This window comes from Camelina sativa, chromosome 6 (assembly GCF_030686135.1).
Source record: "Camelina sativa cultivar CO46 ecotype springtype chromosome 6, ASM3068613v1".
NCBI classification, from domain to species: Eukaryota; Viridiplantae; Streptophyta; class Magnoliopsida; order Brassicales; family Brassicaceae; genus Camelina; species Camelina sativa.
This window is the reverse complement of record NC_141885.1, coordinates 18,853,118-18,870,076: the sequence shown is the minus strand read 5'-3', so window position 1 is coordinate 18,870,076 and position 16,959 is coordinate 18,853,118. Positions and strand designations below refer to the sequence as shown.

Below are 16,959 nucleotides of genomic sequence, written 5' to 3'. Positions count from 1 at the left end.
GGCCCAATAAGTTATGGCCCATGAAGATCGTTTTCCCGGCTTTTTTAACATGCCTCGTAACATTATTAGATCCTTCTAAACGTGTTTTTACAGTGTTGGAAGGAAATGCAAACGCAAAATCATGAACGCAAACGGGAAACAAAGTAATTAATTAGTCGCAATTGATTTTTGCTATTTCTGCATATGAAAATATGAATACAGAGCAAGAGATAGATAAACTAATCAAAAGACTGATGCGATTCTTGTAACGTCTACTTGTGTGTGAACAAGAAGTTGGAACTCACTATCTCCAGTAATCCCTTTGGGTTGTCTGCGTGTACCCAATGGCCGGAGTTACGAAGAAGATGAGTTGCAACCTTTCCTTCTGAGACATTCTGTCTCTGGTTAGCAATTGTTTCAAGCCGCTTGGTTGTATCGTGGTCCCATCGGTCACTCTTTTCTGCTATCACAAAAGATATCTCTGTCTCTTTTGGCGGGTTCTCTAGCAAAGACCAGTATGAAGTCTCCCTGCAATGAGCCAAGTGAGGAGTGATATGAATAAAGTAAAATCTTGGAAAAGTCATTATATAATTACAGTCGTTGGTTCTTATGAGGGGAAAGAAACCTGTAAGAGTTGAACATTTGGACAGCTCCATCAAGGTTAAAGGCCCATGTCTCTGAGTCTTCGGATCTCTTGAGATTGCTGCCAATCCATTCGGATAACGATCTTGTAAAGCCAAGTTCGATCATATGATCCACCAGCCACCTAGAATCACATAGCAATGTTAGAGGGGCACGAGATTGGATTTATATACAAACAAGCTAAAAGGAGCCTCACTGACATGTGTAACATAATCAGCTAGAAGGAACCATATAAGCATAGTCTTTCTTCCACATGCATATGCGTGTTTACTTTACTGATACATGCCAATATCAAAATAAAATGCCCTTGGCATGCGCAACAACAGCCAAATCAGACTAATGTTATACACCCCATACCCGAAATTTAATATCATAAGTGAGCAGTACGTATCTACTAGCATGTGAATGCTTATGAACATTAACCGTAAATGGAACTACTAAGCTTTAAACAAACACCAAGTCCCACAAAAAGAATGAGATTTTACTTGCGGGAAGGGATTGGTGAAGGTAAACTCTGCAGTGTCTTCAGAACTTTCTCTACTTCACCATCACTTGTTTCTGCGTTGACTTCACCAGGGACAGAGTCTAGCACCCATAGCTGTTCTGCATCAAAGAGAGAGAACAAAAAAACACAAACTTTGCTATGGTCATCACTCATCATTCCCACAGAAAGACACAGACTAGTCATCCTACAAGAGCTCATCATACTTGCATAGATTATAAGAATTGACAACCAAACAATGAATAAACCAACATATACTATCAAAGTGGTCCTTTTGATCGAACAAGTGTAGTCACTTAAGTCCAATACCTGTTTAGGAGGAGAAGCTGAATCACCATAATCACCACGAACACAACTCTCCATGAACTGCAAAGCCACTTTACCTCCCAAAGAATGACCAATCACCACATCAGGCCATTTCCAACCACTTGATTTCACCAAATCAGCTAAATCTCTAGCTGAATTCACAAGACTATGTGGCGGATTAAGCCCTTCCACCTCCGCAGATCTCCCATGGTTCCTCAGATCAACCAGTACCATCTTCCAATCTATGCAACACACAAAACAAAAGTAATTAATCGATATATCAAATTAAAAGCTGACGATACAGATCACAGAGAGAAGCATACCAGAAGCAGAGGAGACGGAGAGAGACGATGCGAGGGAGCGAGAAAACGATCTCCAGTTTCTTCCGGAGCCGAGGAGGCCGTGAAGGATGAGAGCTGTAGATTCATTCTTCCGGTCGCCGGAGGATCGGACTTCTTCGTAGGCTAGGGTTTGAAGAGATCTCGAACTCGTGAAGCAGGAAGCGAACAGACTCGGAGACTCGAGGAAACGAATCAAAAAGCGAGATTCAAATCGGTTCGTTAGAGTTCTCGCCATTGATTGATTCTTCAGCTGAGCTTCGAAATTCTCCGGCGAAGTAAATTAAAGCGAAGAAGAGGAAAAAAAAGGAAACAAAAAAATTGACAGCTGTGGGATTTGAACCCACGCCCTTTCGGACCAGAGCCTAAATCTGGCGCCTTAGACCACTCGGCCAAACTGTCGGATGTTGTTATGTCTATTATTACATATTTATAATAATTACATTCAGAATCAGGCTTGAAAATGTAGTAAAACTGAAAATGGTGCTAATGTATTATCGTTTTTATTTTTATCATCGGTGTATGTAAATTATTTAACGTTCGCACAAGTTTTTAGCTATTGATGATCCCACGTAAATATTATTCATTTATCAAATATTTGACCAATTGAACCATGAAAAATACCCGAGTACATATGGACCATAAAATCATCTAAAACTCCTCCAAAGTCCAAATCACCTAGCTGCAAATTTGTATTAATATTCATATAGTGAAATATTTTATTTAACAGGGTGACGATGTATATTGATTTTATAGTAGTTGACGTTGCATCTCTATTTCTTCATGTAGATGTCATAGCAAAAAAAAAAAAAAACATTAATGTTTCAAAAAGTCTAAAACAAATAATTGAATGAAGAATCAAGTTGACGAGGAAGAGATGATTTTGGACAAGCGAGTGCTTTAATTGAAAAACGGATAATCCGGTATGTCACATAACCAAAAATTTAATTTTCCGTATAATGAGGAATAAAAAGTCCAAAGGGGGTAGTGTTTGGACAGTGGAACAAGGAATCCTCTAATAACCAGAACAAGACAATTTAGATAGACATCGATCCTCTTCCAGAATCATCAATGAAAGAAAACTATGTATGTTTTGATGTTTTTAGTTTCAACTTTCAACCTTCACATTACTGTTTCAAGCTCTGAAGCTCATATACAGAAACGGTTCTGACCACAACCGACCAATCTTGAAATGAACATACTTTGGACTTTGGAGCAAAGGTTTCTGTTTTTATATTGATCACATACAACTATGCATGGGATCATTAAGCAAGAAACTTAATAATTTACATATACAACTTGGTCTTTGCCAAAAAAAAAAAAAAAACATATACAACTTGGTTATTTTTTGCTCAATCGATCTTCTTAGTAACTTGAAACATAATTAGAGAAAGAGAGAAGTTATCCCCTTCACTCTTCAGATTTGTAATGAATGGGGGATTAAGATAACACAAGAATACAAATTGTAGAATCAATTAAAAGCTACCATTAACTTCCATTAAATTGCTTCACATGGCAAATAACTGATGCTGAGGTATAAGATTTTATGGAAGGTCAATGGTAGTATTTGACATTATCTAATTATTTATAAGGAATAAACTTCTTTTTTTTTTTGCTAAAATAACATATCATAGCTTCTAAAGATTTGATAATCTTCTGAAGCAAATTTTTAAAAATAAAAATAAAGAGGCCTCTTTTACAAATCATCCCATTTTGGGCTTACCTGTTGTAATCGCCATTAAAGTTTTAAAACCCTGTTGCATAACTGTCGTTAAATTTTTTACTAGTCTACAAATCATTTTAAATTTGATTGTCCTCTTAATTGTGAAGCATTTAATACACGAGAGATTCCTAAGTTATAAACAGCTACTATATCTGTATTTTAGTTGTTGGCCTCTAGTTCCTGTTAATTTCATTTTACTTTGTTACTCTTTCATTTTCTATTCCTATCGATTATATATGGACAAACTAAAAACAAAAGGACAAAATAAACATAATTTATTTCCAATTTTCGTTAATTATTTAGAATGATTAGTGAATATCGAAATTAGAAACATCGTAATGGTTTACCATAACTAGTCACATACAATATTAATAATATCTTTCATTTTTCAGTATTGTCAAAAAATATTACCATCAAAAACATTGATTTATATTCAGAATTTGGAAAGGTAATTGAGTTTCAAGGGTACTTTTGCAACGTCCATTTGGTTATCAATCATAAAAGATTTATTTAGCTGGAGCTTGAAATCGTCGTTTTAACAATTGCTTCACGATATAAACGTACTAATTATTTTATTTTATTTTTTTCTGAAAAGTAGTTTGTAGTCTTGTAGATATATTTTTATGGATTTGAATCATTATTAGCTAGTGTTATTGTAACCCTTTTTTTATATTTTAACTATTTAAATTATTTTCACAATAGAAAGTATTCTACCTTTTTCTGCATGAACAATACATTCTATAACCTATTTTCATAAATGACTATAAATGACATTAATACAATTTTGTCTTATAAAAAAACTTTACTCTTTCCTCATGATTTTATATTTATATTACTATTTAGTTTTACATTATAAATTGTAAGTGATACAATATAATTTTGATAGTTTTTTTATGTGTAAAAATTATAAACAACATTGCAAATAAAACAGAGAAAAAAGGAAAAAAAATTGTGAGAAAAAATTTGTATATATGTCATTTAAAATTTAAAGTTACTTGAGAATTATTTTATATAAAGTATGTACAGTTTATTCAAGAAAACAGTCCAATAATAGTATTTTTGTGGCAACCGATATATTTGAATAGTTAAATATAATACAGTGTGTAACATTAACTAATAAAGTTATCAGAAAATATAAAATTCTAATTTATAAACTACATTAATATAAATAAAACTAAATTTTGTTTTCAAATATGCACTAAAAATACAAAACGAAAATTATTTTGAAAGAAAAAAAAGTGAAGCTATAAGATTACAACTATTGTGAAATGAAGGATATATTACTAAAAATTTTGATTACTAATAATAATCATTTATTTTCCTTTTTTAAAATTGTAAGATCTAACCCTTCCCCTATACATTTAAGCAATAAATAATTTGATGGATGGGTTTAGAATTTTAGATGCACTAATGCATTGTTTACTGAATCGCTTTTGTTTCATATATTTGTCTCTACTTTCTTTACTATTTTTTCCCACCTCCATTTAATAAAGCTATTACTAAATAAACAAAGTACTATTTTCTCTCTCATAACATAATCACTTTATTCAACATTTATTAATTCTTAATCATATTTAGCTCCTCTTCTTCCTTATATATATATATACACACACATAAGCCATAGTATCATCAAACCCCATCACCTAGAACAACACAAAGAAAAAAAAAACAAAAAAAAAACCCCTCTCGACGAGTCCGAAGTTTCAAAATGAGAAACACGAACGGTAAAAGAGTCAGAGTCGAGCCAGTGGCGAGAATGGCAGAGCCGGTGGTTCCTAATAGGTTTGTAGGAAGATCATCATCTACCGACACGTTATCATCGCAAAGCTCGTGCCTGTCGACGGTGGAGGAAGTGAAGGAGGAGGTTGCATCGTCGTGGGTTGATGATGAAGAAGAGATGCTGGACATGGTGGTGGTGGGATGTTGCAGATGTATGATGTATGCTTTGGTCTTGCAAGAACGTCAACGTTGCCCCAACTGCAAAACCACCACCCATTTGATCACCTTTGATTAGAAACTTGTTATGCAGTAATGGATTTCGAATTTGGACTTTTTGAGTTTGGGATGATGAATTTAATGTTCTTTGTAAAGTCCTCTATATATAAGTGTCAATCTCTATTTTTATATGCAAAAATTGACAGAGAGATCATTTCTGTTTCGTGGCCGTCCATGGTTCATTTTGTTAAGTTATTTATCTTCATGTTTTAAGATTTTGAAAGCCAAAGACATGAACGATGATCACTCATATAGTCATATTCATCAAGAGTTGGGTTTGATTGTTTCAAACGCTAGTTTTGGTGTTTGAGTTTATATATATTTTAAGAGGTAATCGAAAACGCCAAACAGAACGGAAAGTTCATTTTAAAAAGTACTAAAAAATATTTAACGCAAAGAAAACAAATTGACACGTCTCGAACTATAGTATTAAGAATCAAATTGGTAGTATGCTTAGGTTTCATCGGCATTAATTCCGGTTTTCAGAATTAAGGTTAAAAAAATGTATTTCCATCAAATACAAAAATATTAAGAAATTTTACAAACTTCAAATCTGAGAAGGGTTCTTCAAAGTTTAAACAAACTTACTAAAACTTGTTTGGTGTATTTTATGGTATTTCTATATTTCTAAGTACTGAATTCTACAAAAATGTGTTGAATAATATGATTTTAAATTTTCATATTTATTAAGGAAAATACGACGAAATAGAATTTTTGTCCAATAGAGATTTGACGTGTCATTTTTATAGTTTAGTAAGATCTGACATGTCATTTTCAATTTACTATAATTTAGTTACAAATCTAGAGATTTTTTTTTTGGTCATCTGGATTATATATATATATAGTTGGTTTTAAATAAGTTTCATATATATGTATATATATATATATATATATATGCATGTCAAAAAAATCCACATTTAGAAAAAAAAAAAGACTTTGAGCTTTCCATATCATATGTTTGCAAAGTTTAAACGGCATATTTCCTTATTTTTTAATAAAACAAGAATATTTGATTTCTTTATTTTTGTTCACAATAGGTAACTAGGAGATATCCCGTGCTTAAAGCACATCACGGATCAACATTTTTTAAATTTTTTTTAATATAATAATAAACATTATTGTTATATATTTTTTTTAAACCTATTTTATTTGAGATAATATTTATCTTTTAATTGTTCTGTAAATATATTAATCTTTTTGAATACTAATATTTCAGAATATTATAGGATTTTATTTTTGACGTTTTATATTGTTTGTTTGTTGTATTTGCATCATTATTTTGTGAAATATGAAGCAATAATTTTAATATTATAATTGTGAACAAATAGAAATTATTAATTTGTCATCTATATAAATTTAGTTTTACAAACCCGCCAATGTAGAAATTAAAATACACATTTTTATAGATTGAGTAATATATCTTCGTTTTAAAATATTCAAATCACAACATATGCAGAAAAAATTCTAGATTATTATTAACCATAAGTATTATATGAAAATTCCAAACAATTGGTAAATAAAAAAAAAATAAAGATGATAGGAGAATAATAATTTGAATGTTTAACAAAATCTTCGAAATTTAGTTATTAAAAATAATTATATTGTGTATTCGGATATAAATCTTAGTTTTTGAAGTTCTAATTGGTTTATATTTTTAAAAAAATATTTAGTAATTTTCGTCCATAACTTATTAGAGAGAGAAAAAATATTTTTTTTTCTCAATTTTTTTATATTTGATCTATCAACGTTTTTTGATTAATTATCTTTATCTAATTAATTAATTAAACTTAATTAAATTTTTCTAATAGCAACTGAATGTAATTTTTTAACACATTTTAAGATTAATTTGATATTTGTAATTCCCAATTAATATAGTAGGATTTGTGCTAATAAATAACAGTTTTATATTTCTAATACAATAATAACCGGTAGGTTCATTGGGGGGAGGAAATGATAAGTTAGAACGAAATTGTAATTAAATTTAGGGAATATGATTTTTAAATATATAATGAAAAAAATTATAGCGCGATAGAAGAAAAAGAATGATTCGTAAACAAGGGGGTGTTTCTGTAACTATTATAACTTGTAGGAATTATAAGAATAGAAAACAAACTTGTGGATGGTAAAATTGAGTAATACTATTTAACTTTTTCCCTCTCCCCGAAAGTACCCAATTTGTCTAAATTTGCCCCTCACGTTTTAGCTTTCTGTCTTTTCACCAGATTCTTTCTCGATTTCCCCCTTTAGCGTTCATCTCGCCTCTCTCCCTCTCCCTCTCTCTGCTCGATCAGATCTCAAAATCAATCGGATCAAAACCACAACTTGATCGATTATGACTCTTGGCTCAGGAGGATCTAGTGTTGTTGGTAAACAAAAATTTCGATTCTTTCGGGTCTGTTCTCGTTTGATATATAATTTTCTAGGGTTTTGTGAATCCGTATTATTGGGTTAGTTAGGGTTTTTAGAATTCGTATTGGGTTTTATTCGTTTCTTTGATCGATAGGGTTTTTGAGATTGTTCTCATGGGTTTCGTCGATCTATTATATAAAATTAAAAATTTGATTCTTTGATCTTTCGCCTTGCTCGCTAATTTCATTACTCTGTTTTTAGTCTGATCGCTCTGTTTATACAAGTCTTCATGTATGTAGATGGTAATAATTATCTGAAAATGATTAGCTGATTTTCCCAATTCTTGTGTTTGATTGCTTCTTAGACCTCTTAGAACATAGAAAGTCTTCATCTTGTTTGAAGTTTGTGGGGGGGGGGGGGGGGGGGGGGGGTAATGGTTAATTCAAAGTTTTCAATTCTCTGTTTTGATTAGAAAGATGCTTTTTTTTTGTGTGTGTGTGTGTGCAATTCTCCTGTTTAGAATTTAGAAATGATTGCTTTGCGATATGAATTGTGTTTTCTTATTACGATATAGTTCCGAGGAATTTCCGGTTGTTGGAGGAGCTTGAACGTGGTGAGAAAGGTATTGGAGATGGAACCGTGAGCTATGGCATGGATGATGGAGATGACATCTATATGCGTTCTTGGACTGGCACCATCATCGGTCCTCACAACGTAGTTATATCTTTTGCTTTTTATATGCTAGCATTCTCCTTCGTCTTCCTTTATGTTAACAAGTGTTTTAAGAAGCATTGATCTTAATGTACTAACAGATATCAATTTTATGTCCACCTTTGTGCAGACTGTTCATGAAGGTAGAATCTATCAGTTGAAGCTCTTTTGTGACAAAGATTACCCTGAGAAACCTCCAACTGTCCGGTTCCATTCACGTGTTAACATGGGTTGTGTCAACCACGAAACAGGAGTGGTACGCCTACACTCGCCACCTTCCTTCCCATGATCTGTCTCTTTCCTTTGTATGCACTGTAACTTTTTAATGCGTATATGTGTGTGTATAGGTGGAACCTAAGAAATTTGGGCTTCTTGCAAACTGGCAAAGAGAGTACACAATGGAGGATATACTGACACAGCTGAAGAAGGAGATGGCCACGTCGCATAACCGTAAGCTTGTTCAACCTCCAGAAGGTACTTGCTTCTAGTTGCTTCTGGGATCTTCTTCTGGTTTGCTGAAAAATCATTGCCCCGTCGAATACCACCGAAGTATGTATCTGGGGGTCATCCATTGTCGTTCTCAAGCTTTTTTCTTTTTCCTTTCTTAATTCATCAAGAAAAAGATGGTATGGTGATGATGATGATGTTGTTCGATTGATCATCTGAAGTTTTATTATTGTGTGCAAATATCAAAAACAGCTTCTTCCCCCACTCCCATATGTGTTCAATCTTCTGAATTTACTTTCGTCCCTTTATTCTAACATATTTTCTCAGCCGTTTTTTTTTTATTGAAATCTGTTAGGTTTTATCGGTTTGTGATGTAATGTACCAATGTTATTCTCAACAAGTAAAGATTTGAATCTTTATAATCCAAACCGATGGAAAAAGATGCCATGACCAGCTTTATGACCCTAATTTTTGTTTCTGTGATTCAATTCAACGAAAGCCATGGTGAAACTGAATGACATGACCTTTGATATAGTTTCGTCACGATCGAAATTAGCACACTTTTCCACTGATGATAATGCTTATAGATCGAATGATAAATTGTATATAAGTTCTTCATGCACTTCTTGATGTTCCATGTCATCGTTCTTGATTTAGCATGCATCTCTCAGTCAAACACTAAAAAATTCGACAGAGAAACAATCATATCTTCGACATGTGGACCTTTACATTAGCAATGTCATGTGTGTCTGATACAATCCTTGAGGTTTGTTTTATCGTGGTCATGGATTGAAAATTCACTACACTTTGTTTCTTTAGTTCTTTCCATGATCCGATATCCATTTTACGTAACGGACACTAGTTTCTTTCAATTGTTGTTGCCACTATGATTTTGGAATTCTTTGTTACTAAATGAACTCTTTGTTTTCTTAGAGAGAGAGAGATTTTGAGATCAAATAACTCCTTAAACTTCCTTGAATCATTTTTCTTTTGTTTTTTTTTTAACTCCGTTTTACCGCATTTCATAAAAGTTGAGCTACGACTTTAGGAGTGGTCTTCGAAAACCAAATAATTAAATATGTAAATGGGAAAATGTGGTTGAACCTTATTAAAACCTATATAACACATTTACACCTTGCTCAGAAGCTCAATTAATTATGTTTCATCATATTTCAAGCCCAAAAATTAACAACACTCAGGGCTGGAAAATCCAACCTGGATCTTATGGTGATAGATGTAAATGTAATCTATAATGTAATTAAAAAAAATCTCTATAATTTTTTCTTTAAAAACAAAAAACAGATAAAGAAAATAATATATATTCGAGAATGCTATTGTGAAAAATCGTTTAGGAGATATACGTAATACGCATAATCACATGCCGTAAGTGAAGCTGTCAACTGTCAAGTTTCAACTAATAGTTACGGTGACATTGTGAAATTAAGTTCCGGGGATCTGTTGTTACATCCATATTTTAAACATTTGTGCGTTGTCGACTAATGTTTTAAAGGAACATTAAAAAGAAAATAAATTGTGATAGTACAGTTATTATTTTATGTTCACCAAAATTAGATGGACCAAAGGGTACATAATTGTTATGGTTGATAAATAACTATGTACAGTAACAGTACGACCAAACTTATAAGTATAATTATGGATCAGCAATATTGTAACACGGTCAACAAAGTTTTCTAAACTTAATTTTTTCGAATAATACAAACATTTAAAAGAATAATTTATATATAATCCTGTACGTCGTAGTAATAATTAACCTTTTATTGTATAAAATCAAGATCTGTCTCGAACCATAATAATTTTTTATACTTGAGAATTGAGATTTGAGGTTCGAGTATGTATGTCTAGCAACATGAAAACTATGTATTTACTTATATGTCTACGTGAATCCGTAAATGAACTTAGAAATTTACTATTCATAATATAAAGCCTTTTAACCAAATAGGAGTATAATAATAAGTTTTTTTTTTTGGCTAATTTTTTTTAGATTTTATACGTTGTTTTGGATTTATGCATCTTCTTTCTCGTGCTTTGGATTTACGTACCCGAAAATCAGATATCCAAAAGAGACTCTTAAGTCTTTAACCCTTTGTTCACTTTTAATCGTACATTCCCTTAGGTTCAACAATAAATACGAAGTTTCACGATATCTATCACCCACCCCAAAACCCTTTTATACTCCCCCTAAGTCATTTCTCATATTGATTTCCAACCCAAGAAATTAGGAAAGATAACGAACAACAAAGAGGGAAAAAATAGAAAGAATGAAAATCCCATTTTTAAACAAGAGTTTTTCATCATCATGTTATTCAAGTTCAGATTCATCATCATGGGGATGGCCTTCTTGTCACCAAAATCCTAGAACACAATCTTTCAGAGTCAATACCACCGCAATCAACCCTACTGACGACGTGGAAGAGGAGGAGAAGGAGAAGGAGGACGAGGAAGAAAAGGGGGATGAGGAAGAGGAGGAGAAGGAGCAGGAAAATGGAGAGGAGGAGGAAAAAGGGGAAGAGGAGGACGAGGAAGAGGAAGAGCCGCTTCCTGCAATCATCTCCTCCTCTTCCTCATCCTCCTCCATCGATGCCATTGAAGAGCTGACGGAGACCGAGTCCATAGAGAATGTGATCAAAGGGATACAATTATCAAAAAGATTCATCTTTGAACATAAAGGAGAATCAAACTCTATTCTCGAAGAGATGAGGAACAAGGATTCATGCTCTTGCCCTTGGAATCCATCTACACTTTCTCTAATTTCAAGTGGTTCATGGTGGAGGTGGTTGCGGTACACTCGCTTCATCGCGGCTACATCCAAATGTATCGTGAAGACTACTGAATAGATTAATGATTATTCATGAGAGAAGAAGTAAACATATGCAGTTGACGTTTGTCCTCGGTTAGAAGAGTATACGAGTTACGTACGTCTAGAGGGATTGATGCGGACCCAATTAAGAGATCTCTGTCTGAGCATTTCATCTCTTATTTCATGTTATCAATTCGTATATTCGTGAGATAATTCGTTATTTGCTTCCCATGCGTGACTCATGCTGTCATGCTAATATATGATAGCTACGGTACATTTTTTAATTTAATCTATTTTGTTGTTGTTCATTTATCAAATAAAAACACAATTTTATTCACAAAGCATCACAATTGTTTTGTAGTAGATTAGTTCCAATGATTTCATCACTAATTGTAGTGAAAATATTGAGTTATACTATATAGTATGTGATGATGAGGTCCATATATATACTTGAGCCTCGTAACATGCATGCATGCGTAGATGTGCGCATTATAAAAGGAAGGTAGGAAGCTATAGTTTGAATCCTTTCTTTGTAATCCTTAATATTACTTACATTTTATTATATAGAGAGATGTGTTTTTGTTGGTGGATCATATACATGAAAGCATGACATCGACAAAGACCAAAGAAAAAAAAGGGTTGCAGTCTATAGAGTTTCAATTTGACTTAATAATTGTTATTTGCAAATACATTTTATCCAACTCCATTGAGATCCAAATACAAGCGGACAAACCAATAGATTTTGTACGCCCTGGCCATCAATCCAATTGTCTTTTTGATACACGTGACCGGACATATAATTGTTAGTGTAATAGTATTATTTTTGGGAAAACTGCAAATGCTCGGTAGTTGAAAACCCTTGACAATTTTATCGACAATAAGACTCATCAAAATTTTCATGGTCGGTATAAAAATCTTTTAGCAATCAACGTTACTACACATGTCTCTTCTGCTGACAAATTATAACTAATATATATGCATGTAACTGCTTAAAACAGTGAATAAATATGAAAGTATATAAAAAGTAACTATATTTTTCTAAACTGCTTTATAAGATTCGAAGTACAATATGTTTGTGGGAAACAAGTCTACATGAGGAAATACGTAAAGATATAAGCATTTACACTTTTGTCTCTCTTTAACTCTCTTTTTGTATTGTTCACTTGTCTTTTCACCTTTCTTTTTGCTACTAAGGTTTCAACGATAGCTATATATTTTGTTACAATTAAAATCGCACCATAATCTGATATAATTTTGAAGCAAATTTTGTCTGTTTACTTTGTTTTCTTTCGTTATTTTTACTTTGAAACTTGATAAATTCCAACCAAATCTTTGTTCAAAAAAAAAAAAAAAACTATTTGGGTTGGACCCAGACCAAATTTTTGTAAGCAAAATATTGTTTCGACGTAGATCAATCTAAAATTATTCTTTTAGATTTGTTCGTATTCAAGCCGGACAGGTAAAGCTAGCCGATGGCCACGATGCTTTAACTTTTTAAGGTCCTAGCATATTAAAGTTATATCAGATTCGACAAATATATGTGAATGAATTATTACTATTAAAATTGGGAAATGTTTCAGTTGAAGCGACTACCACGGAACTTTATAATATTTGTCTAACATCGACGCCATGTCTTTTTGATAGTTGGTTGGTTCCTTCGACTGTTCGTTGAGTTTCCTATTTTTAAATGCGTTTATTGATTTTATTAGTTCGTGTTATGTGGGATATGTACACGTACACGTACATGCCTATCTATTGATATATGTTTTAAATTCGTTGTTCTCATTTTAGTTGTTTTTATTTTATTTTAATTGTTTAGACTTTAGATATTTCTACTCAATTTTGATCTAAAACATGACGTCGCACTAACACCCAAAAAATTTTGGTGTTATGGTCCCAACTTTTTGTAAAACCCAAATTTCATTGAGCACATTGAATTTTCAGAGTTTCTAGACTACCGAATAATTTTTTTCTGTTTGAATGTACATAAAGTAGGTGAAAATTTACAAACAGCCCAAGACGAGAGTTGGTTTCTATACTACCGAATCATGCTACTAAGGAACTAATGCAGTTTATATGTAAGAGATGATTGTTTTATAAAATATGTAAGAGATGATTGTATTATAAAAAATGAAGTTTCCCATTTTTAACAAAATCGCGGGGGGGGGGGGGGGGGGGGGGGGGGGTAGTTGATCAGTGGTGATTACTATGAATGAATATATTACTGAATAAGTGCAGCCTCATCGATATTGCAAGTTTGTACTCTATTTCAAGAAATGCTTACATAATTACAATATAATGATCATGCATGATGGATATTTTCGACAGGTACAGCTATGAAGTTTCAATCAATTATTTTGGCGATTGTGTTGGACTCATTTATTTTGGAGATCGTTTATGTCATGTTGTTGTATCTATCTATAGTTTAATAGTTGCCTGTCAATTTTTAATACGAACATTTAATCAAACATTGACGTTGATTAACTCTTTTCTCACAACACTAGTTGAGTAGGTAGTTAGGAGAGATGGTAACAAGAGAGTTGTTAAAAAAGAATATATAATAATGAGAGAATTGCTACTTAGGGTATTTTCATGTTAACTAAGAGCAAGCCGATTTGTGATCTTTTGATCAGTGTCTTTTTAATTAAAAAAAAATTAAAAAGGTGAGGAGAGAGAGATCTTGGTCTGGCAGAAGACAAATGAAGACATCCACATATACTCTCTTGCCTAGTTATCACCATCTCATTGTTCACTTTAAAAACAAAAATAATTAATTAAATTAGATAATAGTACTGTATTAAAATATTAATAAAATCTACATAGGATCTCAATTTTAAAAGGACATTTCCGTTCATCATCTTTTAGTGGGTGATACAAGGTCTCTGCCAAAACATTTAAAAATACTTTCAGACATATTTTTCATTAAATGTCATATTCTGATTGGTTGATTTTTTTAAAACAAATAAAATTTAAATTAAATAATCTTCTAATATTAAAATGTGATTTGAGGTTTTTAGTGGTTACTATTAATAAAAGATTAAACTTTTTTCTTTTTAAAGAAATCTTACACTGTTTCTTAAGTTACTTAGAGTAAGTATAACGGAGCAACGTTACAAGGTTTCTTTTAAGAAAAAAGTTTGTTTTAATTATAAATATATTTATTATCTTTTATTAGTAGTATCCACTAAAAAGATGACACTTGTCTATTTGGTACGAGTAACGGTTCTTCCCTAAGTAACTTCTAAAACGATTCCCTCCTTTTTCTTTTCTCTCTTGTTATTATATATATTTTGTTAAAGAACTCTTTTGATGACCATGTCCCACTGGAGATGACTTTAGTCAAAAAACATTTCTCATAACAAATAGACAGGTGTCATTTTATATATATATATATATATATATTAAAAAAACTCTACAAAGTTGTTGCGGTTGGACTTGGTCTTATGTTCCATTTCTTAAATTTTAATTTTATTTACTTATGATGATATTTTTTTTTTCTTTTTAATTTGCTCACTATCAAATACATAGATGTGTTAAATTTTAAATTATTTTTAGATAAAGTATACTTAAATTACTACAATATGCATGGACTTATCATGTATTTGATTTGCATTTTCAGTGAACGCAATTACGCAAAAATATCAATTCTATGAAGATTTACAGTTTACTTAAGTTTTAAAGTGAGTTAATATACTATTAGGAATAATTCATGTATTAATTAATATTCTTGAAATTCAAATATATATATATATATATATTGATTCTAGAGATTCAAATTATCAAAATTGTTAGAAAAACACACAGAAATTTTAACCGGGAAAATGTACTTACAAAAATTGAATGATCCCCAACCAAACAACAATAAATTTGGGTGCCAATAATTAAATACACTAACCAAAAAAAGAAAATCAAAATTTAATAAAATGAAAATAAATCTAATAAAGTTTTCTCTTTTGTAAAAAATGACCCCACATCCTTTGGTGCTGCTGCCTCTACTCTCTTTTTCAAAAAAGCCTTAAAATCTTCTTTCGCTCTCTCACCATTAATTCCCTATAATTTTGAATCCAACCCCCCAAAAAAAGAGAAAATTACATTCCTAATTTTCTTAAGAACCAAAAAAAAAAAAAAGCAAAATGGTAAGGAAAATGAAACTCCCATTCCTAAACAAGAACGACACATCATCTTCTTCATTTTCTTCAAGTTCATCATCTTCTTCATCTTCATGGCCATGGCCTTCTTGTCATCAACAAAACCCTAAAACAACATCTTCAAGAGCTTCCGTAATCGTTAACAAACCTAAACATGTCGACGAATCCGAACCACCACCGAGAAGCTTCTCCTCCTCCTCCTCATACTCCTCCTACTCCTCCTTCTCCTCCACCAGCCACGTCATGGAAAATCAGCCGGAGATAGAGTCTATAGAGAATGTGATTAAAGGGCTAAAACCATCGAAAAGACTCATCTTCGAACAGAGAGGAGCATCGAACTCTATACTCGATGACGCTACCAAGAGAGAAGATCTTGAAGAAGAAGAGGAAGAAGGCTTCATGCTCTTGTCCTTGGAAACAAACGATCCTTACTCTGATTTCAAGAACTCAATGGAAAAGATGGTTGAAGCACACGCTCTTCATCATGACTGGAAAAGCCTCGAGAAACTTCTATTTTGGTTCTTGAAAGTGAACGCCAAGACCAGCCATAGATACATCTTCGCAGCCTTCGTCGATTTGGTGTTAAACTTTGCAGTTGTACCATCCAAAGATGTCGCCGGAGAACCTAGTTCCGACGTAGTCGTCGAGGATTCTCTTTCATCGTCGTGGCCGATTTCGTTGTACACGTCGGACTCTTCCTCCGATGAGACCTCGTCGACGTTCGTACGATTATTGCTGGAGACTTCGAGAGGCGAGAAGAGTAGGGGCGTTTGTTGTTTATCGTCGTTGTTTGACTTAGAAGAGAAGATTAATCCAAATGGGTAATGTATCTTTCTTAATAATTCCTTCATTTTGATAAATCTGTGGATTACTTCCTTTTTCTGATTTGATATTATGGAGTTAACCATGATTACACACGTGTACACTTTTTGTAGCACGTGCCATATACGATTTTTTTTTTTCTTTGATGGAGAAGATTAGTGCATGGTAAACTACAAATT

The 16,959-nt window shown here is 32.5% G+C and overlaps 4 protein-coding genes, 1 non-coding gene and 1 pseudogene across 10 annotated transcripts; 4 read left to right on the top strand and 2 right to left on the bottom strand.

The window, feature by feature from the left end:
* Nucleotides 1-122: 122 nt before the first annotated feature.
* On the bottom strand, nt 123-2,171 carry LOC104791513 (uncharacterized). Of its 4 annotated transcripts, none has more exons than XR_015559623.1 (5): nt 1,753-2,166; nt 1,433-1,671; nt 1,107-1,224; nt 605-745; nt 123-507 (listed from the first exon to the last, which is right to left on the bottom strand). XR_015559623.1 is itself a non-coding variant. In XM_010517422.3 (5 exons), exons 1-5 carry the CDS (start codon nt 2,003-2,005, stop codon nt 252-254), a joined length of 1,002 nt encoding a protein of 333 aa, XP_010515724.2. In that variant the 5' UTR covers nt 2,006-2,171; the 3' UTR covers nt 123-251. The 4 variants fall into 4 exon arrangements, 3 of the variants coding, with proteins under 3 accessions (XP_010515724.2, XP_010515726.2, XP_010515727.2); XM_010517422.3 differs by having other exon boundaries at nt 1,107-1,219; nt 1,753-2,171; XM_010517424.3 differs by having other exon boundaries at nt 1,459-1,671; nt 1,753-2,157.
* TRNAL-UAG (transfer RNA leucine (anticodon UAG)) lies at nt 2,090-2,169 on the bottom strand. Its single transcript has one exon. It is a non-coding gene; the product is annotated as a tRNA-Leu (tRNA).
* A 2,945-nt stretch (nt 2,172-5,116) lies between the features above and the next one.
* Nucleotides 5,117-5,648, top strand: LOC104791512 (protein GL2-INTERACTING REPRESSOR 1-like). Its single transcript, XM_010517421.3, has one exon. The coding sequence runs from the start codon at nt 5,199-5,201 to the stop codon at nt 5,502-5,504; it is 306 nt and encodes a 101-aa protein (XP_010515723.1). The 5' UTR covers nt 5,117-5,198; the 3' UTR covers nt 5,505-5,648.
* A 1,926-nt stretch (nt 5,649-7,574) lies between these two features.
* Nucleotides 7,575-9,318, top strand: LOC104791511 (ubiquitin-conjugating enzyme E2 variant 1D). Of its 2 annotated transcripts, none has more exons than XM_010517419.3 (4): nt 7,575-7,851; nt 8,409-8,551; nt 8,676-8,801; nt 8,893-9,318. In XM_010517419.3, exons 1-4 carry the CDS (start codon nt 7,818-7,820, stop codon nt 9,031-9,033), a joined length of 444 nt encoding a protein of 147 aa, XP_010515721.1. In that variant the 5' UTR covers nt 7,575-7,817; the 3' UTR covers nt 9,034-9,318. The 2 variants fall into 2 exon arrangements, with proteins under 2 accessions (XP_010515721.1, XP_010515722.1); XM_010517420.3 differs by having other exon boundaries at nt 7,589-7,851; nt 8,409-8,548.
* A 1,934-nt stretch (nt 9,319-11,252) lies between these two features.
* LOC104791508 (transcription repressor OFP15-like) lies at nt 11,253-11,945 on the top strand. The gene has a single exon (XM_010517417.3). The coding sequence runs from the start codon at nt 11,272-11,274 to the stop codon at nt 11,845-11,847; it is 576 nt and encodes a 191-aa protein (XP_010515719.2). The 5' UTR covers nt 11,253-11,271; the 3' UTR covers nt 11,848-11,945.
* A 3,678-nt stretch (nt 11,946-15,623) lies between these two features.
* Nucleotides 15,624-16,930, top strand: LOC104791509 (transcription repressor OFP18 pseudogene; annotated as a pseudogene). Its single transcript, XR_015559577.1, has one exon. The product of XR_015559577.1 is annotated as a transcription repressor OFP18 pseudogene (transcript).
* Nucleotides 16,931-16,959: the final 29 nt, after the last annotated feature.